Genomic DNA, 25,703 nt, shown 5'->3' on the forward strand with positions numbered 1-25,703 from the left:
AGTGAATGTTCACAGATCCCTGAAAGTAACAGGGGAGGTTGATAAGTTGGTTGAGAAGGCAAAAGGAATCCTTTCATTTATTAGTCGAGGCATAGAATATTAGAACAGGGAGGTTATGATGGAACTATATAAAACATTAGTTAGGTCACAAATTGAGTACTGTGTGCAGTTCTGGTCACCTCATTACAGAAAGGATGTAACTGCATTAGAGAAGGCACAGAGGAGATTTAATGAGGATGTTGCCAGGACTGGAAAATTGCAACAAGAGGAAAGATTGGAGAGGCTGGAGTTGTTCTACTTGGAACAGAGGAGGTTGAGGCGAGATTTGATTGGGATGTACAAAATTGTAAAGGGCCTGGATATGGTGGATTGGAAGGCCCAATTTACTTTAGCAGAGAGGTCAATGATTGGGGACATAGATTTTAAGTGATTGGTAGAAAGATTAGAGGGAGATGAGGAAATACTTTTTCACCCAGAGTGTTGTGGGGGTCTGGAACTCACTGCCTGAAAGTGTTGTAGCGGCAGAAACCCTCTTTTCATTTAAAAGGTGTCTGCATATGTACCCCAAGTGCCGCAACCTGCAGGGCTATGGACCAAATGCTGTAAAGTGGGATTAGGCTGGGTGGTTCATCTTTTGGCTGGGCATGATGGGCCAAGTGATCTCTTTCTATGCTGTCAACTTTCTATGATTCTATGGCTGGAATTTTCTGTGCCCACTGGCATTGGGTGTGTTCAGTGATGTGAGTGGACGATATGGCGCAATTGGTTTTACAATGGCATGAAACCAGTTTGCGATTGTACACTCAGCCCGCTGATGGCAGGCCATGTTTCCCACCATCGGACGCCGGGAACCTCAATGTAATACATTTGCATATCATTATTAAGCTAGCCCACTGGAATCATCCCCCTTGCTGGATTGTCCGTCCGCATTGGCAGGAAAACACACTGATATGTTTCACAACAGCATATAAAAAGCGTGGTTGGCGAGCTGCACTTTGAGGGAATCTCAGAGGTGAGGCGAGTGCTGCGTTCACCTGAGTCACCTGTTGGATTTCAAGCTTGAGGCACCTTTGGGGGGGTGGGAGGATCAAGGGTTGCCTTGCGGTTGAGGCGACCTTTGGGGGTGGCAAGAGCGGCCTTGCCTTTGAGGCAACTTGTTGGGGGGCGGGGGGCGGGGGGCAAGGGCAGCCCTGCCATTGAGACGACTTGTGGGGGTGGGCCACAAGGGCTGCCCTGCTGTTGATGCAACTGGTGGGGGGTGCTGTGAGCAAGGGCTGCCTTGGAGTTGAATATAGCGCACAAGCATTTGGGATGAGGGATAGGGTGGGCGAGGGAAGTGGCCACACATTAGGGGCGCCTTATATAAAGCAACCATTCCTCTGCAACTGAGACAGTTCAAGGTCAGCCATTGATATGACTGGAGTCAGGCTTCTAGCTTAACTACCCACTCAAGCAACACAGAGGCATCAAAGTGCCGCCAAGCGCTCCAGAGCTTTTCAACCCCCCCACCCTCGGCACAGATTGCAAAGTCACGAGCGTTTTAGTGGACTGCAGATCAGTTGTACGACTGCACATGTTGTACAATCTCCTTGCTAATATTGGCCATGGATCAGTTGTGGAGGCACAGCCTTCTGCAATGTCAGCATTCCAGTTTGGACCATTCTCCCTGATGGTTCAAGCTAACAGTGCTACCTTGCAGCGTGGGTTAGGAGATAACCTGTGCCTGAGCTGAGAGCACAGCATGTAGTTCAATGGGTAAAGCTGCAGCCAATTGGTCGGGTGGAGTGAGGTGGAGCTGGGTGGGGTCTCAGGCAGCCATGAGACGCACTAATCTCTGGCCATCCAAGTGGTGGCCAGCACTCTCTGGAAAGTGTTAAGGGGCCTTCAGACTTAACCAGGACAGGTACAAAGTAACCCATGTGTCTCTCTCTTTCATCCTGCAGGAGGAGTACATCAGAATTATGGAGACTGGTGAATTAGCTGATTGCTTGATGGCCTACAAAGAGCGAAGACGACGGAGGAGAGAGTGACTGAGGCTGCACAGAAGGAGGAGCAGCACCCTCTGGAAGAAGGGGCGGCTGGGCTCCTGCATACGCTGCCGAAGAGCCACAGTGGCAGTGAGTGACTGCGACGCTCTCCTTTCAGGGCTCCACAGGTGACCTCCGTGTGATCACACAAGCCTCCACCTACAAATGCATCCATGAGGTCACGGATGCCATCTTCGCGAGGGCACACAACTTCATGTATTTTGCCCTGGACCAGGGCAGCCAGGATGCAAGAGCAATTGGATTCATCCAGATCTCGGGTTTCCCACAGGTGCAAGGTGCGATCAACTGCACTCAATTGGCACTCAGATCTCCGTTGCAACACACGGTCAACTACATCACCCACAAGGGATTCCATTCGCTGAATGTGCAGCTGGTGTGCGACCACCAGAAATACAACCTGAAGGTGTGCACACTGTTTCCAGGGATTGTGCATACCTCCTCCTCAGTCAGTCACAGATCCTTGAAGTCTTCCAGGATCCACAGAAACTGCAGGGATGTCTCCTAAGGGACAAGGGCTACCCGCAGAGGCCGTGGCTGATGACACTCATACAGCGGCCTTAGACTGCAGCAGAGCGAAGGTATAACGAAGATCATGCTGCAACTTGTAACTTGGTGAAGACCGTCAGGATGCTGAAAATGAGGTTCCGGTGCCTGGACTGGTTTTGTGGAGCCCTGCAATATTGTCTGCAGAGGTGCCACACATAGTCATTGTCTGCTTCGCTCTTTACAACCTGGTGCTGCAATGGGGAGAGGAGCTGGCTGAGGAGGAGGTGGAGGAGCTGGAGGTCTCCTTCGATGAGGAGGACACCGACAGGGATGAGGATGAGGAGATCCTCAAAGGTGACAATGACAGAGATGAGGCTCCCCCACTGGCTAGATGAGGCAGGTACACTCAGGAGGCCCTCATAGCTGCTAGATTTGTGGAGGATGATGATGACATGCAGTGAGAAGACCCCATAGCTCCCCACATTGCATCTGTGAATGTTAGACTCTAGTCTGGCTTATGGCAACAGACATACCCTCTATGATAAGGTTCCTGTCATGGAGACTCAGCGGAGGCCCTAACAGTTGCTCGATTCCAGAAGGATGATGACAACTTGCAGTGAGGACTGTCCAAAGAACTTCGCATAACCTCTGTGAATGTCTGACTCCTGTTTGGCCGAGAGCAGCTCGCTTGCACTCTGTGATCAGGGTCATATCATGGAGGCGCAGCCGTGAAACATTAAATGCACCTGATCATTTGTCAGCCTTCAGCCCCTGACCCCTTCAGGAGCACAGCATCACTGGTCACAGATGTTGATGAGATGGGGACCAGCCCCATCTTAAAGGTGCTGAGAGAGAATGACAGAACTCTGTGACACCTGCCATGACATTCTGGCAGCAACGACCAGTACCATCGGACACCTGCCTTATCTTGTGCAGGAACCAAGGTTTTACATCTGAGTGACACGAACACTACTCGTCAGGACAAGGAGCCACAGGCAGGGAGATATTCTTGGGAGTTTATTTACAACAGTGAACGTTATGTACGTGATTAACACCCTTGCCCAGGCTGTGCAACTGCATCTTAACAGTTTCCAATTAAGGGGGTGCCTTTTAATTTGTCCCTTGATTTGTTAATTTAATTTATTTATTTTTGACTCGAAAGAGTTACATCTTCTTAACCTTCCTAACCTTGCTGCTACGTCTTGGTGCTCACCTGCGAAAGCAAGGAGAGATAATTTGTGCATGGCAGGGGACTGCAGAACAGGACACATCACTCACAGCATGGTTGTCTGTTGGATGTTGCATTGCCGGATCCTCACTTGGTAGCGGACTGCCAATCTCACCGTCAGCACAGGAGTAGTCCAGATCCTCGCTGGCCAGCTGGATGGCTCTATTTTCAATGTCCATGAGGACCTTGATTTCAGGCATTCCTCCACTGGTCTGCGACCTGTCCTTCCTATTGTGTGCCAGCTTGTCCTGTATGAATAGAGATGGAGAAAGTGTAAGCAGGACACCTGCCAGGCCAGATGATAAATATGCCTGGCAAGTGTGGGTGGTGAATGGTCCCACGGATGGGATGAGCACAATGAAGGTGTGTGTGAGAGAGTGAATGGTGTTGTCCCTTGAACTGGCAGTGAGTGAGATCCCTGTGGACATGTGATGGGTTTGTGAATGTGTGAGTTGAGAGTGATGAGAAGAGTGACTTACCCTGGCAGAACAGAGGAGATCATTCATCCTCTTTTGGCACTGGGTGGCTGTCCTCTTTTGTAGGGCTTTGGCGCAGACTACAGCTCCCACCGCTTTCCATGCTGGATTAGTGATGTTGTTGCCAGAACAGGGGTAGAGGACATCACGGTGGGCCTCTACTGCGTCCAAAAGGTGCTCAAAGGATGCATCATTAAACCGGGGGCCTGCAGTCTTCTTGACTTTTAGTGCCATGTCTTCTTTGCAGCAGTCCTGGGCTGGAAGCGCTGAGAGGTGTGCCTGCAGCTGTACTTTAAATATGGCGCACAGCATGATGAAGCTGCAAGGTGATGGCGTGGCGGGCGAATAAGAGCCTGCACGCCATTGAAATGATGTGTTTCCTGGGAATGCATAGCTAATGAGGCTGGACTGGGATGATAGGGAGTGAAAAGCCTCCACTGCGGCTGGTCGGTAAAACGTTCTTCTTCCCGCCTGCTACCACACATGGTGCAAATTTGGGATGATTCAGCAGTAATAAAAACCCTGATGGCAGTAGTAAATACCATGACAGCAGTGATTAAACAATCTGACAGCAATAATAAACCCCCTGACAGTAGAATTAAACACCCTGGCAGCAGTAATAAACACCCCAACAGCAGTAATAAACACCCCAACAGCAGTAATGAAGTGGAGGTGGTGGCATAGTGGTATTGCCACTGTACTGGTATTCCAGAGACCCAGGATAATGCTCTGGGGACCCATGTTTGAATCCCACCACGGCAGATTGTGAAATTTGATTTCAATAATATTAAAAGTCTGATGATGACCATGGAACCATTGTCAATTGTTGTAAAAGCTCATCTGGCTACTTTGCCTTTAGGGAAGGAAATCTGCTCCTTACATGGTCTGGCCTACATGTGACTCCAGACCCACACTTATGTGGTTGACTCTTAAATGCCCTCTGAACAAGGGCAATTAGGGATGGGCAATAAAGTTCACCTAGCCAGTGACACCCACATCCCATGAACGAATAATTACTCTGATGGCAGTAACACACAATGTGACAGCAGTAATAAGCACCCTGTAGCAGGATTAAACACCCTGTCATACCCATTAAAGGCATGCCATATTATGAACTTTCAATCAAAACATTTAAAAATTGGACACAAACAAGTTGTTAAGATGGCTGCTGCAAGTCATGTGACTTTTGACATTTCAACAAAGACAGTATCAAGTCTCTTATGAATACCTAATTAAATATGGGCAATACTGAGAGTGCCTCACAGTCACCTGTGAGATTCCCAAATATCATTGTTTAAGGATGGGCCAACACTTAAGGACTATGGAGTTTCAAGACTGCCTATCTCCATACTTCCTACAAGACAAAAGGGAAAATCGAAACTCAATGGCCACTATCAACTTCTCATTGTATCACAATGGTTTCCCCCATCTAAACCAAGCTGGGCGGGCCTCAGAAGTGTTAACCCAGCAGTCATGTGATCAAAACCCTTTTCAGGGACTGCACCCTTATTAGCCCAGGACCCAGCAGGTCCATCAGAATCATCAGTCATCAGCCAATTTGAGAATAAAACTATGAAACTAATTGCAAGTTATCAGGCATCCAAAATACTTCACCTGTTCCAGTTTCAAAGTGCCCTGGGAACCAAGTTCCTAGATATTCAACTACAAGAAACTGCACAACATGCTGTGAACCCTTCACTTCACAAGACCTCACTTCAACTTTAAATTATCAAATCCATTCAAGAAAACACAGGCCTGCCATGTGGAAGACTAGAAATTGTAAATCAGAGACTGGATTAACTATAATCTGTAAAAGTGCACTACCTTTATCTGTATTCAATTTGTGTGTATGTGTGTGTTTGCTTGAGACTGAGTGTGTGATGTTCCATTAATTCTGGGTAATTGTATGAGAATAAATAAACATCTTTATTTCAGAATATATATATCAGAAAACCTTATTGAATTATTTAATTGGAATACACACTCCAATGGTAAAAGGAGACACACCACTTTTCATACAAAACACACTGATTACTGATCCATGACAGAATTGAGTGCTGCATCCTGAATTTAAATCCATTGGAACAAATGAGCCAAATCTGACTTTAAAGGAAAATTTGAAATCGAAGGGAAAAGTGATATAGCCAAAATTATTGAAACAAAAACAAAAGGGATTACAGCCATAAGCTTTGTGAATACTGACAATAGAAAGTGAATGGCTGACTTCAATGTAAAAGCATTCATGTAACAGGAGGACTTAACTTGGGCTAAATTAGTATCTGTAACCACAGAACAGCTAAAAGTCAATGCCAGACAGGTAGAACTTAATATATGTCATAAAGCACAGAGGTGCAATCTTGGCCTCACCCCTAACTTGGAACAAGCAGAAGATATAGAGTACACCTCCAATAACATCCAAGGAGCTTGACACTATCTACGATAAAGCTGCCTGCTTGATTGGCACCCCATTCACAAATATTTACTCCCTCCATCACCGACACGCAGTGGCAGCAGTGTCTACCATCTACAAGATGCACTGCAGGGAGTCAACATAGCTCCTTAGCCAGCACCTTCCAAGCCCACGACCACTACCTTCTAGAAGAACAGGGCAGCAGAACACATGGGAACATCACCACCTCAAAAGTTCTCCTTCAAGCCACTTACCATCCTGACTCGGAAATATATCACTGTTCCTTCACTGTCGCGGAGTCAAAATCCTGGAACTCCCTAACAGCACTCTGGATGTACCTGCACCAAATGGACTGCAGCAGTTCAAGAAGGCAGCTCACCACCACCTTCTCAAGGGCAATTAGGGATGGGCAATAAATGTTGGCCTTGCCAGTGACGCCCACATCCCATGAATGAAAAAAAAACCTGAAGCAGACCAGGTTACCTTAGCTAAAATTTGCCTAGAAGAGCAGAGGCTATAGTTAGAGTTTCAGGCAAGAGAGAAAGAGGGAGAAAGGGAACCGCAGAAGGAAAGGGAGGAGAGAGAATTCCAGGAACAAGAGCGGGAGCAAGCCTTCCAGCGGGAGAAACTGGAGAAAGAATTACAAACACAAAGGGATAGGGAACAAAGGAAGGTCGATGCAGCCAAGGAGAACTTGTCTTTACCTAATGGAGACGCCACCAATAATTCAACTACCCCTAGCTCAGAAACAAGTTTTGACTTCTTAAAGTATTCCTGACTAGTGCAAAGTTTGAAGAAGAGGATGTGGAAGCCTTCTTCATAGTCTTTGAGAAGCTGGCAGAGGCATATAGACTTTTGGACACTAAGGGAATCAATGTAAAAGTGATAGTGTGGGAAAGTAGAGTGAAAGTGGCTGGCTCTTGGACTCTCTTAATGCAGGGTCAGATAGTAGGAAAAGCCCATGAGATTTACTCAATGCTGCCTGCAGACAGCTGTAGAGTTATAAGCAGACAACGGCTGCTATCCTGAGTGCCTAAGGATTCGTAAAGGAGGAGTACCGCCAATAATTCCAGAACTCTTGTAAAAAGCCCACTCAAACTTTCCTCGAATTTGAGAGAATAAAACAGTTAGCATTTGACTGATGGCTGTGAACCCTAAAGATTGACCATACCTACAACGGATAAAGGGAAATAATTCTGTTTGAGGAGTTCAAAAACTGCCTCTTAAAACCTTAAAACCCATGTGGAGAACAAAGAGTTTCCAAAGCCAGGGATGCAGCTATTCAGAAAGGGGAGTGCGGACCCCAGACTATGCCTGAGTGAGCTGTGGATTGAAGGAGGAGTTGGGAATTTAGTGCTTCAGTGCACAAGGGAAAAGAGGTGCTCCTTTTTATACTTTTTTTCAGCCTCCAGTGTTTGGTGAGTTTCCTTCCTTGTCTCCAAACTAAGTGAGTGCAACTTTCTATTACTTTAGCTGTGTAAATTATTAACTAATTGACTAATTAAATACATAAGGTTGGACAGAATTGACAGTGCTGGTGGTGTGCCATGACTGCAGCATGTGGGAATCTGTGGAATACAGTGCAATCCCGGACAAGCATATCTGCAGAAAATGTCTGCAGCTTAGGCTCCCAGCTCCAAGTTGTTGAGGTAGAGTCTGAGTTGAAGACATTGTGAGCATCAGGGAGGGGGATAGTTACTGGACACTTTGTCCTAGGAGGCAGTCAATCCCCATAGGTTAGGCAGAACTTTAGAGTTGGTCAGTGGTCAGGGACAGGAGGATGTGACTGCGAGTCAGGCAGACAAGGGGAACCAACATTTAGTGATGGAGGGGCCTCAGCTCAACTTTCTCCAGTAGGTGCGACATGCTTGCTACTTGTGTGGATGAGGAGAAGGACTGCAAGGTGGATGAGCAGACTGACCATGGCACCATGGTGAAGGATGCCATTCAAGTGGGGGTGTGAGGAGGAATGTGGTAGTGAGAAGAGACCGTATATTCAGTGGGGATAGATACTTTTCTCTGCAGTTGAGAGTGTGAGTCCAGACGGCTGTGTTGCTTGCCTAGTGCCAGGGTTTGGAACACCTGCTTTGGACTAGAGAGGAATTTGCAGTGGGAGGGTGGATCCATGGTCGTGACCCATGTAGGTACCAACAACATAGATAAGACTAGGAAAGAGGCTCTGATTAGAGAGTATGAGGAGCTAGGCACTAAATTGAAAAGCAGAATCTCAAAGGTGATAATCTCTGGATTATTACCCGAACCACATGCAAATTGACATTGGGTAGATAAGATTAGAGAGATAAATGAGTGGCTCAAAGATTGGTGTGGGAGAAATGGGTTTTGATTCATGGAGCGCTGGCTATCAGGTCGTACATATGAATTTCTATTTGAGCTGACAGTTCATTTGTTTTATTGCGAATGCTGCAGGCATACAGATACAGAGCCCTTAATTCAGTTTTCAGGTACTGGGGAAGTTGGGAGCTGTCCATTGAGACAGTCTACACTTGAACTGTGCTGGAGTCAATGTTCTAGCAAGTCATTTAACTAGGGAAGTAGTGAAAACTTTAAACTAACTACAGGAAGGAAGGGATCATGTAGGGGAAGATTGAGTAAATTGAAGGCCAATGATAAGGCAATAGATCAAGGTAGCAATAAAGGTAATGATAATCAAAGTGTGGCAGGAGGGGACAGTGATTGCAAACTCAAGAGTGTGCCAGCAGAAAGGGCCAGAGTTTATAAAAACAATTTTAAAAAACTGAATTAAGGGCTCTGTATCTGAATGCCCGCAGCATTTGCAATAAGACAGATGAACTGTCAGCTCAAAGAGAAATTCATATGTACGACCTGATAGCCATTATAAAGACATGGCTACAAGGAAACCAAAGCTGGGACCTGAATATCCAAGGGTATGTGACATTCAGAAAGGACTGAAAGCTGGAAAAAGTTGGTGGGGCAGCTCTGTTAATTAAATAGGGCATTAGTACTGTAGTGAGAGATGACCTTAGTTCTAAAAATCAAGACGTAGAATCAGTTTGAACGGAACTAAGAAACAGTAAGGGGCAGGAAACATTGGTGGGAGTTGTTTATAGGCCACCAAACAGCAGTGGTAATGTAAATCACAGTATAAATAAGGAAATTAGACGTGTGTGTAATAAGGGTAATACAGTAATCATGGGGATGTCAATCGACATAAAGACTGGGTAAATCTAATTAGTACTAATGTTGTGGAGGACATATTCTTGGATTGTATGCAAGATGGTTTTCTAGAGCAGTATGTTGAAGAAACAACTAGGGAACGGGCTATTTTAGATCCAGTGTTGTGCAATGAAAAATGAGTAATTAATAATCTTGTTGTAAAGAAGCCTCTAGGAAAGAGTTTTACATTAAGTTTAAAAGTGATTTAGTTCAATCAGAGACTAGGGTCTTAAATCTAAATGAAGGAAATTATGAAAGTATGAGGGGCAAATTGGCTGTGGTAGATTGGGAAACTATGTTAAAACGTATGATGGTAGACAGGCAATGGCTAACATTTAAAGAACTAATACATAAACAAAAATGCATTCCTTTAATGCACAAAAACCCAGCAAGGGAAGTGTTCCAACTGTGGCTAACGAAAGAACTCAAGGATCACATTAGATCAAACGAAGAGGCGTATAAAGCTGCTAAAAAAATTATAAGTTTGAGAATTGGGAGCATTTTAGAATTCTGAAAAGGAGGATAAAGGAAAAGATTAAGAAAAGGAAAATAGAAGATGAAAGTAAACTAGCGCGAAACATAAAAACAGACTGTAAAAGTTTCTATAGGTACAAGCAGAGTTAGTTATTCACAATCAATATCAATGAATTGGATGTGGGGATTAAATGCAATATTTCCAAGTTTGCAGATGGAATGAAATGTGGAGAAATGTGAAGTTAGCCACTTTGATAGATGAGAGGCTGGGAAGTGTTGAACTTCAGAGGGACTTGGGTGTCCCTGTTCATGAGTCACTAAAAGCTAACATGCAGGTACAGCAAGCAATTAAGAAGGCAATTGGTATGTTGGCCTTTATTAAGAGAGAATTTGAGTATAGAAGTAAAGGTGTCTTACTGCAATTATATAGGCCAGGATTTTCTTAATGGCATGCAGGGGTGGGCCCCGCATGCCGATGCGTAAAATGATGCGCGGGGACACCAGGCAAGCGTCCCAATGTCACTGCGCGCCACTACAATATTTAGGTGCGCAGGTGCGTGATGTTCTCCAATGCGCGCCCGCCATTAATCACCCAGTTAAGAACCTTGAGGCAGCAATTGTCTGCTATTATTCGGGACCCATGCGACCTTCAGGACATCAAACAGGCGCAACGAGCAGGCAGGTAGGATACATTTGTATAAATTTTATCCACGGGCGGGATAGAGGGGTGAGTGGGGTCGTGAACGGTATTTGTCAGATATTTAATTGTGAAGGTTACTGATACTTGCCTGTGTGAGCAGGAATACTTCAAAACTCTTCACAGCTGCTTGGACAGGAGTAATAGCCTTCAGGTCAAGACTCTACAGTAGAGATCATTTCAGGGGTCTGCAGGTTTCAGGAAGCCTTCCCTTAGCCTTGGAATGGGAGTTGTGCTATCTGCTGGAGGCACCAGCTCTGAGGAGGAAGGGAGGGCCAGAAGGAGGAGGAGGCCAGGAGTGTACATGCAGCCTCCAGGGGAACCACCTTTGGGAGGAGAGGTGCAGGCAAAAGAAGCACAGGGCCAGCAGGAAGTCCAAGGCGGAAGGGTCTGCAGAAGATGCCACTATCCTGCCAGGGTATACAGGCAGCAAAGCAGCTACCTCAGTATGTCTGAAGTGCAGTGCCGAAGGAGGCTCCAACTCAGAAGGGAGACAGTCACCTCTATCTGTCAGATGATAGGCCCTGAGATCTGCGGCAACTGTGTGGGTGGGCACCCCATGCCAGTGGCGCTGAATGTCACAGCTGCCCTCAACTTCTACGCCTCCGGCTCTTATCAGGGGACAGTGGATGATCTTTGCGGAGTCTCCCAATCAGCTGTCCACACTTGTGTCAAGCAGGTGACAGACGCTCTGTTCAGGTGTGCATTGACTTTCATCCACTTCCACTGGGATGAGGCCAGCCAGACAGAGCGAGCCAGAGGTTTTGCAGCGATTGCTGGCTTCCCCCACATCTGGGGTGCAATCGACTGTATGCATATTGCCATCCAGGCACTAGTGGGTGAGTCGGGTGCCTTCGTCAACAGGAAGGTCTTCCACTCCATGAGTGTGCAGATCGTGTGTCATCACAAGATGCAGATCCTGCAAGTCTGTGCAAGGTACCCAGGCAACTCCCACGACGCCTACATCCTCAAACACTCCCAGGTGCCGGGGCTTTTCAGTGCTCCAGCCCGGCTGGATGGGTGGCTGCTGGGTGACAAGGGCTATCCCCTCAAAAGGTGGCTCATGACGCCTCTTTGCCATCCAAGAACAGAGACTGAGCAGTGGTACAATTGGAGCCTTGCCTCCACAAGGGCTGTGGTAGAGACAACCATTGGTCTTTTCAAGATGTGCCTCCAATGCCTGGACCGTTCAGGGGGCGCACTCCAATACCCCCCAGATTGTGTGTCACTGATAGTGGTTGCATACTGCTTTCTCCACAATCTTGTGCTGGAAAGGGGCGACGCAGTGGATGAAGAAAATGTAAATGTAGTTGCTCCAGATGCACACGATGAGTCCAGCAGTGAGTCCGAGGATGAGCATGCACGGGAGAACACTGAGGGGGTAGATGCTGACCTGGGCATTCTCCAGGGAGGCAGGGACACCCGGGAGGCTTTAATCCAATGAAACTTCAGCTAGCCCATCACAGGTGGACCTTCAACACAAGCCAGGCCTGCAGGCTCCATGCTCGATACCTGAGGGTGCAAAATCTGCCTGGATAGGAACATTTACTAAGGGCCCTGTCAATAAAGCTCAATGTCACACAATGCATTCATAACATCGTGGGTAACCGTCCACCTGCAGAAGAAAGGAGTGACCCTGAGCCATGCTTACATATCAAAATTTAATGATTTAACAAAATGAAGTTCAGAAAAAAAAATTACAAAGGTGTTGCACATCACACCAAGTGGTCATGAACTAATAGTGGGCAACATAAAAGCACCACCAGTCAGAAACCTGTGGTGTGCCTAAGGTACCTTAAGTTTATGCTTACGGGTGCTACGTCTAGATGCTGCCTCCTCGCTGGCACTAGCATCTGAGCCAGCCTGCTCATTGTGCTGTCCTGTTGGCCTCGATGACCTTGGCGGCCGTCCTCTGGCCCGTGGAGCCTTTGATGGCCTCGTCTGGGAGGGAGTGGCCAGTCCCACAGCTGGCATCTCCCCAGTCTCTGCAGCCTCAGCAGATGCCACGGTCACTAGCAGAGGGGCGGAGGAGCTGCTGCCCTCATCCAGAGCGCCCTGAGAGGAGCCTGCAGAAAAGACAGTCAGCTGCTGCACCAACATGAGGTCACTTCGGACCTCCCTGCTCACTGTAGATGGATGGGCACCGAGCTGGGATACTTGGTGCCCAAACCATCTCCTACACCGGCACTGACCAGATGCTGTCAATGCCACTGTGAGGGCTTGTTGGTACGAGTGCAACCCCAGGAGGCCCTGATTGTTCTCCTGGAGGAGCCTCTCCATGACAGTCACTACTCTCTCCATGGAGAAAGCATGGCGCTCAGCCATGAGGCTCATTGCGTCGGTGATGCTCTGCGTGGATTCCTCCAGCATGTATCATGTATCTCCGCCAGATCCTCCTGCATACCCTGCTGCACTTCCAGTGTTTGCTGCCTCACTGACGACTCCAGAAGCACATCGTCAGCATGTGCCTGGTCCCCGGCAGTCTTCTGACTGCCAGCACCATTGGCACTCTCTGTCTCCGTCCACACCTCAAGCGAGTGTGAAGTGCCCTCACCGCTTGCCCTAGGACACTAGACAATGATTTAATTCCCACCGAGGTGCTAGTATCTGCGCTAGTGCCTGCCTGACAGAGATGGTGTGACACAGGTAAGTCGAAATGTTCAGGGCTCTCAGGTATGAGAGGTGGCCCCTCTGTCTCCTCCTCCTGGCCCTGCTCCAGTGATGCTGAAAGGAAGAACAAGGACATTTGATTAGTTAAAGTGGAGACAATGTCAATGTGCATGCCTGTCCTTTGGATCATTATGCGCTTATCGTTCCATAATCAATGGTCAACCTATGTTGCAAACTTCAATCACTGAGCATTCAGCAGTGCCATGATTGCTGGGGCACACATGGTGACCTGAGTGCTCGCCCAACATACCTCCCTGTGGCACCCCAGCCTCACCGCCACCGGTGGACCTGGGTGCATGGCGCCTCTCCAGATCCATGGCCTCCTGCTCAAAAGGTGTCAGCATTGCCAACTGGGCCTGGCCTCCGCCAGTCCGCATCTGCTCTGTGAAATTGTGAATCCTGAAAAGGAGAGAAGAGCATTGATTTGTCCAGCCTGTACCTGGATTCCCATTGCATCCCTGCCACCCCAACCAGAGTGGGACATTGCAGGGCTCCAGTGCATTGTCACTACGCAGCTGCCGCACACTCACACAAAGAAGCTAGGGCTGACCCCCCTTGCCCAAATGCTGCCTCCTTCACATGTGGCACCACACAGTCTAACCTCGCAAAGCAAGGAGACACAAGCACGTGGAACGCAGAAGCCAGCAGATGGATTGGTGCTCCACCACCTGGAAACTCCCTTCCCAGCATGTTAGCACCCTGACTTTGAAGTGCTTCGCAGTTCCAGCTCTATGCCTACGTGCAGATCTTTGAGTTTGCCCCCGAATCTATACTCTGGATATCAGTGTCACACCTGCTGCAGTGCAGAACCCATCTCAGCACTATCCTCTCAGAGTGAACTAGGCATGGGCAATATCTGCTGGCCCACCCAGCTGGGAAAACATGCCATGAAGGGTTCAATGCTGTTACTGCATTCAGAATTGTTGGGCGGGGGGACCCTTGGGGGAAAGGCTGAAGGCTGCATTAAGTGACCTCTGCCAACATGGTACTCACCCTTCCCGAGCACAAGAGGTCATTGAATCTGTTGCGGCACTGGCCCCACGTGTGTCGCACCACATCATGGGAGCTCACTGTCTGGGCCACCTCCTCCCAGGCACGTTTGGTCAGGTGGAGGGGCTCCACCTCCCATCCCTAGGAAGCAGGACCTCCCACGATACTGCCTCCTCCTCCAGGAAAGCAGCTAGGCACTCATCCAAAAACCGAGGGGCACACTGCCCCGCTGCCCAACCCTCCGGCCTGGCCTGCTTCACTGGCCTACCCTCCGGACTGGCCTGCTCTCCAGAAGCCCTCTGGTGAGCCCTTCTACTTGTCATTGTGAGCAGCCTTTCCAAGGCTGCCAGCGCTTCATTTAAAAAGACCGCCAGGTCGCCATTGGACCCAGCAGTCATTGCACTCCAGCTGCCGCCCGCCCACTCTCACTATCCTTGGGAGTCGCGCATTACGCTGGGTGGGCCTTAATTGGCCTGCCCGCATAAAATGGCGGCGCGGACCGAATTGCGGGCAGCGATCATGTCCACACCTGCAAGCACCCACTCCCTCTCGGCCTGCCCGACATGAGGAAAATTCTCCCTATTGAGCCTTGGTGAGATTGCACCTGGAATATTGTGTGCAGTTTTGGTCTCCTTACTGAAGGAAAGATATATTTGCCACAGAGGGAGTGCAACAAAGGTTCACTAAATTAATTCCTGGGATGGAGGGGTTGTCCTATGAGGAAAGATTAAATAAACTGGGGCTTTATTCTCTGGCGTTTAGAAGAACGAGAGCTCATCTCATTCAAACAGACAAAATTCTTGCAGGGCTCGACAGGGTAGATGCAGGACGGATGTTTCCCTTGACTGGGGTGTCTAGAACCAGGGGAGACAGTCTCAGAATAAGGGGCAGGCCATTTAGGACTGAGATGAGGAGGAATTTTTAAACTCAGAAAGTTGTGAATCTTTGGAATTCTCTGCTCCAGGGAGCCTTGGAGGCTCAGTTGTTGAGTATGTTCAAGACTGAGATCAATAGATTTCTACATATTAAAAACATCAAGAGCTACAAGGATAGTGCAAGAACATACAAACTTATGAATTAGGAGCACAAGTAGGCCACTCAACCCCTTGAGCCTGCTCTGCCATTCAATAAGACCATGGCTGATCTGAATGTAACATCAACTCCACATTCCCACCTACCCCTGATAAACTTTCGCACCCTTGCGTATCAAGAATCTATCTAGCTCTGCCTTAAAAATATTCAGACTTTGCTTCCACCACCTTTTGAGGAAGAGTTCCAATGGGCAATAACTTAGCTGGAAGTGTAGTCTTATGTCCAGAGGATCCAGAGCATCCATGGAGACTGAGGAAAATGATGAGAACATGCAAAATGCTGCTCAGCTGCAAAGGGCTCAGGGAAACCCTAAGACCCTACAGGGGATGATAGAATCAGGAAGGACTAAAGAGGCTAAAGAAAAGCCAATAGAATTTACAGGGTCTAGGTTAGACCCTGTAGAATCTGAAGCAGCCAAATTTACAGGATCCAGAGTAGGACCTGTAGAATTTAAAAGGGCCAAAATAGGGCCAGAGGAGAGAAAAAGTACTGGGATAAAAGCAGCAAAGGTTGAAGGAAATGCACCTGGGATATGATTAGCAGAAGCTTTATTCTAGGATTTAAACAGGGACAAAGAGAGTTCCCAAGCAGGCAGACAGAAAGTGAGGGAGATGCCTCACCTAGTTGAAATGCTACAGGGGAGTGTAACAGAAGCTGGATCGCCACTTGAGGACCGTATTGTCCCACAGGACATGGGACAGATTAGGGAAGAATTCCTCCCTGAGGGCAATGGAAAAGGGAAGATGATATGCCCTAAGACAAACAGCACTTATGAAAGCCATAAGGGAAATACAAGTGCAGTCCATGCAGAATTACACATTAAAAGACCAGATAGTCAAGTTCAATATTCAAGTAAGATTTATCAAGTTACCAGAAGCAGAATTATCTAACCCACGGATTATGCAAACAGCCATCGAAGGGTTAAGACTTGTACAAGCAGGATAACTATGCAATAGCAGGAATTTGCATAGCACAAGCATTGTCCTTCAACAGCCTGTGAAATCCAATTCTTTCCAGAACTGCAAAATTAAACTGGACAGCACTAACCCACAGCTCACCAGAAGTCAGATGTTTGCTGGTAGCAAAGTTTCCCAAGCACTCAACCAAATAAAAATCCTAGCCTGCTAGATGAAACATAACTAGGAATTTGAAAAGGAAAAGGGGATAGAAGGCACTAGAGCCCTGAATACAAGCCTTCTTCGAGCCAGAACCCAATACCCGATGAAATTTCGATTACATTTGAGCATCATCCCAACAGATAATGAGAAACCCAAGCTTGAAAATAAAACAGTTACAGACAATTGCAGTATAGGATCATTATGTGGATTATAGAATGAGAGCAGAATTCAAGATCCTATTTCTCTTGCTTTCCCAGGAAAGCAATGTAAAAAAAAGTAATCAAAATTCAGATTTTTTTCCGTGAGGCGGAGGTGTGTCATGCCAGTGAGGCATGTCAACTTATGAAGGTTCAGTCAATACATTTAAAAATTGGACACAAACAAGCTGTTAAGATGGCTGCCGCAAATCATGTGACCTTTGGCATTTGGACTACAGACAGTATCAAGTCTCTGGTGCATACCTAATTAAATATGGACATAAGTGAGAGTGCCTCACCATCATCTGTGAGATTCCCACATATCATTGTTTAAGGATGGACTAACACCTATGGAGTTTTAAGACTGCCAGTCTCCATGCTTCATGCTCGGCAAAAGGGAAGATCGAAACTCAGTGGCCAGTATCAACTTCCCATTGTATTACACTGGTTTCCCCCGTCCAGACCAGACTGGGTGGGCCTCAGAAGTGTTAACCCAGCAGTATGTGATCAAAACTATTTTCAGGGACTGCAGCCTTATTACGCCAGGACTCAGAAGATCCATCAGAACCATCAGTCATCAGCAAGTCTAAGAAGCAGACTCTGAAACTAGCTACAAGTTATCAGGCAGCCACTTAAGCTGTTCCAATTTCAAAGTTCACCTGAGAACCAACCTCCTAGATATCTGACTACAAGAAACCTCACACCCTACTATGAACCCTTCACTTTATAAGGCCCTCACTTCAGCTTTAAATCATCAAATCCATTCAGGAAAGCGCAGGCCTGCCACATGGGAGACTGGAAATTATAAATCAGAGACTGAAGTAACTGTAATCTGGAAAAGTACACTATCTTTATCTGTATCCAAACTTTTTGTGTGCGCAGGCGGATGCGTGAAACTGTGTGTGACATTGCCTTAATTTGGCATAAGTGTGCACGAATAAATAACCTTTATTTTAAATTCACAAAAGCTTGCTGCTGTTTATTTTTAATTGGAGTACAGATTCCAAGGGTAAGAGGAGACACACCACTTTCCATACAAAATGTATTGATTGTGGACAGTTAGCAAGCATATACTTTCTGTCTGTGACAACCCCGACAGCAGTAATAAACAACCCTACAGCAGGATTGAACATCTTTAACGCAGTGATTAAACACTCTGACAGAAGTAATAAACCCCCTGCCAGCTGGATTAAACAGCTTGACAGCAATGATTAAATACCCTGACAGCAGTAATAAACACCCTAAGAGCAGGATTAAGCAGCCTGATAGCAGTAACAAACACCCTGACAATATTTAGAACTCTAAACTGAAAGTGAAGAAGTCCAGACAGAATAAGGCAATTATTGAGACCAAGAAAGCATTTGCTCACAGAGATTGGCCCAGAAATGTATGGCATGCTAACAAATCTTCTTGCTTCAACAAGGCAAAAGCTGTTCCGTTCAAAACAATCATTAGCAAGTTGGAGGAACATTTTAATTCTAGGACAATAGAGATAACAGTAAGCTAAAAATTTAGAACCAGAAATCAGAAAAGTAATGGAACTGTTGGTGAGTACATTGTGGCACTATTATTTATCAATACTTTGCAATTTTGGTACATTCTTAGACTCTGCATTACGAGACAGATTCATGCATGAATTAGCAGATGAAAGAATCCAATCAACTAAATACACAAAACCTTACACTTGAGCTAGCCTGTAAGATTTCTTTTACCATAGAGATGGCATCAAAGAATGGGAATTTAGTCTTAAGCAAGTGACTAATACAGTTTTTGTCCACTGTCAGAAGGCCTCAACTAAGTCTAAAGTGGGAAAACTTGATCAGAAGAGTCTTGTTGATAGAGGTTTAGTGACTTGGTGTCACTGTAGTGGTAACAACACAGCACAAGCATGTCCATACAGAAATGCCAAATGCTTTAACTGTCAAAAGGTAGACCATATTTCAATTGCCTGCTGAGCGAAGGACAAAGGCAGGAAAAAGAACTCATTCCAATGGTAATGCAAAACAGCGACGCTGCATGGGGAAGTTTACAACCTTGAAGTGAATCCAGAGCGCTTAAGCAAAGAGGAGTGGGGGCTGTATGTATTTACGATTACTCAAACGCCAGATACTTTTGTATAAAGGTATTGTTAAATCAACATTACATCAACATGGACATTGATACAACTAAGGATTGCTCAATTATGAGTAGAGACATGTATGAGTGAAAATTCAATGACATACCTCTAACTGAGAGCACAGTTCAATTGAAAACCTACTTTGGTGAACTATTGGAAAAGTGTGGAAAATAGAATGTAATGTCCAATATAAGGGCAAGTCCCTCAAGTCATCTGAAGAAGGGTCATAAAGAATCAAATTGTTAATTCTGTTTCTCCCTCCATATGTGCTGTCAGACCTGCTAAGTTTTTCCAGCATTTTCTGTTTTTATCATCCATTGTGGTAGTGAGATATGTCAATAACCCAATGTCAATGGGTAAAGACTGTCTTTGCAAGCTGAAGTTAGATTGGAAGCATGTTTTTCATGTTGAGATGACCAAGAAGTTTGATCAGCTATTGAATTGCTACAGCAACATTTTCGAAGATAGTTATGAAAACATAATCAGTGTGAAAGTGCACATCTGAATCAGACCTGATGCAAGGCCAGTATATTGCAAGGTTAGGCCGGTTCCATATGTTCTCAAAGCCCAGATTGAAGAGGAATTAAAGAAGCTAGGGAGAAATAGTGTGCTAGTGAAAACTGATCACAGTGATCAGGCAACACAAATTGTAATAGTGAATGAATCAGACAAAACCATGAAGCTATGCGGAAACTACAAAGTCACAATCAATCAAGTAGTATGATGAGTATCCACTACCATCTTCTCAAGATTCATATGGCAAGTTAGCAGGATCCAAGATAGTTACAAAATTGGATTTGTCCCATACCTATGCAGAGCTCAATGTGGATCAAGAGAGTCAACAGTATCTCATGATAAACACACACTTGGGGTTATATTCCTACACAAAGCTGCCATAGGGGATGAAGTCTTCTCCCAAAATCTTCCAAGCTACAATAGAGAACATTTTGTAAGCAGTACTGCATTGCTTGTGCAACCGCAGCAGAACCTTCAAGTGTTTGATTTAACAAGGCTCAATGATTACATTGAAAAGGAGCAAGCACGCTTTTGTCACACCATGCACTTTTACATGCATGTCAGTTCCAAAGAGGATTCACATTGGACTTGAAATGGTAACTCTGTTTCTCCCTCCACAGATGCTGCCAGACCTGCTGAATTTTTCCAGTTGTTATGGCCACAGCAGATGTTAATTGCTGCACAAACTAAATCCCAGAGGGAAACTTGGCTCACATGCCATACTCTTTTTTTGTATTCTGAAAATGAGAAGAAAACATACTGATTTCAGTAGCAAGAGGTCCAGATAACACTTATGGGATTTAAAAAAATAAAAGTAAAAGTTTTATTAACAAGAATAAAAGAACACTTAAGCACACAAGATTACAATTACATGGTTAAAATTAGTCTTACAGGACATCACACCGAAAAGGCTCTATATTTGGTCAGACCCACAAGTAAACACCTTCCAGGCAACACTCCCTTATAGATGTTTAACTATAAAAGTAATATTACCCAAGGCAAACTGGTGTAGCTTTAATAGAGGCATATCACATGACCTCTTAAACCATCTCCCACTCTGCTGTGGAAACCCAAAACTTCAGCACAAGACTGCTTGCTGCAGCCTAAGACTTTTCTGGCTTGTCTGGATTCCTAATTCAAACTGCATCTTCTCCCAGCCTAGAGCTATTTCCTCACACAGCCAACAGCTAAGCTACCAACTCCAGTGACCCTAAGCTTTCCACAGTGACTCTAAATTACCTTTTACCCCTTTCATTCCAGATTTCATTGTTCTCACACCTCTTTGAAACTCAAATCCTTCTGAACTTAAAATCTTTCATGTTTTTATTTTGTCTCTGCTTTCGGGTCAATAAAATGTAATATACCCTCTTCTTTTTATTGATGGAACTCCTGTAAGATGCAAAAATGTCTCTTGTTACCTCTGACTTCCCTTTGATTTTCAAACAAACTCTCAACTTGTCTAAAAATGTATATGTTAGATCCAATCTATTCACTTATACCTCAAACCTAATGCCTCTATTCTTCCATGTTTTAAACCCCACCCCCCCCCCAGACAATCTGTCTTCTAGTAACTTTTCTCCAGCTTAATTAAATCACTTACACAACGCGCACACAGACACACAGCCTTCTTCACAGAATAATACAAATTTTCCCCAAAACATTTAAAAAAAAAATCTATTCTCACATCAACACCTTCTTTATATAAGGATGTGCTGATAGGATAAGATGAGCATAAATACCGGCATAGATCAACTGGGTCAAATGGCCTGTTTCTGTGCTGTTAATTCTAATGAATAAATTCTAATCTTTGGATGAAGCTTCAAATGCTCAGAATGGAAACTTAACAAGGCCACTGCCCTAATTTCCCTTGAGAACTGAGTGGCTAGCTAGACCATTTCAGAGTCCACCACATTGCTGTGGGTCTGGAATTACATGTAGGGCAGACCAGGTAAGGACAGCAGATTTCCTTCCCTAAAGGACATTAGTGATCAAGATGGGCTTGTATGACAATGGTTTCATAGCCATCATTAGACTTCTAATTCCAGATTTTTTTTGACTGAATTCAAATTTCACCACCTGCTGTGGCAGGATTTGAACCCTGGGCCTCTGGATTACTAGCCCAGTGACAGTACCACTATGCCATTGCCTCCCCCCATATTGGGGCAGAAAGTGTCCCACAGACTCTGAGCTGCACCTCCTACAGGCAGCCTTCCCCTTACCTATAACCACTCTTCATGTAAGAGCCCAGACAGTGATATGATTTGGCTGTAGAATTTTTGGCTGATCAGAGATCCTTGGTCAGAGACAGTGAGGTGAACAACAACATCGATATCGACAACAACATACTTATATAGCATCTTTGACATAATAACACGCCAAGGCACTTCACAGGAGTGTTATTAAGCAAAAGTGAGCCACATAAGAAAATATTAGAGCAAATCTTGGTCTGAGGTATGTTTTAAGGAGGAAAGAGAGGTAAAGAGGGAGAAAGGTGTATGGAGAGAATTCTAGAGCTGAGGGCCCAGCCATATTTGGTGGAGCAATATAACTTGGGGATGTTCAAGAGGTCAAAATTAGATAAGTGCAGATACCTCAGCGGGTCATGGGGCTGGAGGAGATTACAGAGATAAGTAAGACTGAGGCTGTGAAGGGACTTGGGGGAAAAAAAGGAAGAGAATTTAAAATTGAGTCATTGCCAGACCAGGAGGTAAAGTAGGTCAGCAAACATAGGGGTGATGGCTAAATAAGACTTGGCGCAAGGACATGGGCAACAGACTTTTGGATGACACCAAGTTGATTGTGGGAGGCAAGCCAGGAGTGCATTGAAATAATCAAGTCTAGAGATAACAAAGGCTTGGATGAGGGTTTCAGCAATTGATGAGTTGAGCCATGGACAGAGTAAGGTGCTGTTACGTAGGTGGAAATAGGTGATCTTAGTGATGACATGGATGTGTGGCATAGATATGCGGTCAGAAATTCATCTACGGGTCAATTATGACACCAAGGCTGCAAGCAGCCTGGTTCAACCTCAAATAGTTGCAGAGCAGGGCAATGGAGTTGGTAGAGTTTGTAGCAGAGTCCAAAGGCAATGGCTTCAGTTGCCCCAATATTTAATTGCAGGATATTTCTGCTCATCCAGTATTGGGCCCAATTGGTTAAGCAGTTTGATAATTTAGCAACAGTGAAGGAGCCAAGAGAAGTGGTGGCGAGGTACAGCTGGGTGTCAACTGTAATATCCTTCCTGCAGCCCTGATCTGCTGACATTATGGTCTGTAAGATATGATATTACTTCTAGTATTCAACGTTAGTTCAGTTAAGAGGCCCTTATTTAAACATCAATTACCTGAATATAAAACTACACATTGACAAGACACAATAGAGCTATCTCTACTCACCCAGTTCAAAAATCTGCAGTGGCAGTGCGAGGAACCCTGAACAGGGGTTGGGTTTGTTCTGTCCAGGGGCTGTGCACACATCATCAGATGGCGGCAGAAGCAGAAGGAAGGACAGGTTGTCTGCAAACTCCAACACCTCTTGGCTGTACAGCCTGAACTCTTTGGCCTAAATTTGGACAGTGAAGGGTGAAAAAAGACATTTAAGTCATGGTATTCACATCAAACTGGATCCCCCAAACACCAACTATTTGATCACTTTGTTTAGAAATGCTGGTATGCTGGCTTTGGTAGGGCAAGGCAGGTCACAGGTTAGATGCAGATGCTCAGCATTAAGCAGGGTAAAGGATGCAGGGCAGAATGGGGGGTGAAATGACAGGTTTCAGGTTGGATACAGCTTGTGAAATGAGATAGGCCATCCTGACAGAAAGAAAAATGACATTAATATTGCATTGATGTCCGAATAAATTCAGTTTTTAATTGCATTTGATTTAAATCAAGGTAAGGGCTGTTGAAACTGGACAATTGAACACTTTCACTTCAGCTACCCAGGGCTACACGGATTAGATGCAGAGCAAATCTCCCTCCACAATATCCCATCAAACAGTCCCAGAGCAGGTGCAGCACAATTTAGATATAGAGTAAAGCTCCCTCTACACTGTCCCGTCAAACACACCCAGGGCAGGTACAGCACACGTTAGATACAGAGTAAAGCTCCCTCTACAATTTCCCATCAAACACTCCCAGGGCAGGTACCGCATGGGTTAGATACAGAGTAAAACTCCCTCTACAATGTTCCATCAAACACTCCCAGGGTAGGTACAGCATGGGATAGTTACATAGCAAAGCTTCCTCTACATTGTACAACAATATATTTCAGCCACAGCCTCAGAGCAGCAACTCTGTTTCAAGATGGTATTTCTTCAGTTTCCCACACCAGCCATCCTATGAACAGCAGATCTGAAATGTGGTTTCAGTACTTGCTGATTTTGCATTTTATCTATATTTTAAACTAACTAACTTGTCCAATAACTTGTTACTCTCACCAGAACACTCATCAACTCTCATCAAATTTTGGCATACAGTAAAATTAGGCACTTTACATTGTGTTGTGCAACCTGTAATAAGTTTAATTTGAGTTTGAACTGTTTAATGCAACAATAAATAAATGAACAATGTTAAGAGCCAGCTATTGTGGGACTGTACAACAGGAGTGACAGCACTGCTCATGGAACCAAGGCAACAGGAATCCAGTGCCTTAGTTCCAGTACTGTGACACATGTGGAATTCCACAGCAAAGCACATTTGGTATGAGTCACTTTATACCTGCTGCAATGGAATGCCGATCTGATTCATCAGTTCTGAAATGGCTACCCTGAGTTCTTGCTGGAAGAATTTCTGGGAGCATCCCTCACAAGGATCTGTTAGAGTGGACTCGCCCAAATTTGACAGGTTCTGGAGCCACTCCCATTCAACTCTAGGGCCAGAGAAATATGAGATACACTTAATAAAACAATTATTGGAAAGTAAAATACACTTAGATTAAGGGTGTCACACAGAGGACATCAAATAAGAACATACGAAACAGTGTGACAGGAAATTGTTGTTTACCAACTAAACATATTTTTTTTCCATAGCCCATGCATACAATACCTCATCATGGACTTTACCACACATGTGTAAATGTCTTCTACACACCATATGGAATGTATCCATTTAAGCTGTTTCCACAAATCCTTATATTCTGCCTTTTCATAGTCTCTACCCCAACCACTTGATCTCATGGGAAAGTTATTATTCTTAAAACTAATTCAAATAAAATTTGGAATAGTTATCTATTTCCATGGATCCAAAATGATGTGATAATTGCACTTAATGTTCCCTGGGTCAAATGATTCACATAACATCAACAGATCCAGGTACAAAGTTGGACATATGTAAGGAAAAAACAAGCAGTGGGAATAGAAAATTGCATGTAATTGAAATTTAAAGAGCTGGAGAAAACTAAGGGGAAATGCCACATTAGGAAGACACAATATCTAAACGTGTCAAAAGGTATCTCAGCCCATTAGTGGTCTTTGCCAAAACTGATTATAAAGTGGCAAATAGTGTGGCTGTGCCAGCGAACATGCTTGGTGGCCATGGCTGAAGATCACCTTAGCATGCTCATTCTTTAATGTTGTGCTTGTGCTGCATGACATACTGTAACTGGGATGCTGCAGATGAAGGACTAATGCTGAACAATGGTTGGCCAGGCCTTCTTGTGTTCTGTGCCAGATTTGTAGCCTCCATTTCATTACTTAGGCTGTGCAATACAATGTCACAGTGTTCAAAAACTCTAAGAGACTACACTCCAGCAATTTCAACGTGAAGTGACCAGTAACACAGAATCATGCAGGTTAGTGCCGGTTTCCCAGGCAAGAGTTTGAAATCTTCTCTTTCATGGCAATACTATGTGCCAGGGGAATTTGAAAGAGGAGGTGGCTTTGAAGAAATGCTCTGAGAAAATCAAGGCAATTCCTCAATAATGGCAAGTGCTAAGGCCACAGATAGAAACTAAATGCATTGCAGAGAGGTGTTTAGCACCAATAAGAGGAA

The 25,703-nt window shown here is 45.2% G+C and overlaps 1 protein-coding gene across 1 annotated transcript in view; it reads right to left on the reverse strand.

The window, feature by feature from the left end:
• The window catches only part of LOC121288357 (ankyrin repeat and fibronectin type-III domain-containing protein 1-like), a 179,755-nt gene that overhangs the window by 14,428 nt on the left and 139,624 nt on the right, over positions 1-25,703 (reverse strand). Inside the window, exons 13-14 of the mRNA XM_041206911.1 lie at positions 24,432-24,582; positions 23,109-23,274 (exon numbers count right to left, since the gene is read on the reverse strand). Coding sequence (XP_041062845.1) covers positions 23,109-23,274; positions 24,432-24,582 — 317 coding nt within the window. The remainder of the gene's footprint in view (positions 1-23,108; positions 23,275-24,431; positions 24,583-25,703) is intronic.

This window comes from Carcharodon carcharias, chromosome 15, assembly GCF_017639515.1.
Source record: "Carcharodon carcharias isolate sCarCar2 chromosome 15, sCarCar2.pri, whole genome shotgun sequence".
In the NCBI taxonomy this organism is placed as follows: Eukaryota; Metazoa; Chordata; class Chondrichthyes; order Lamniformes; family Lamnidae; genus Carcharodon; species Carcharodon carcharias.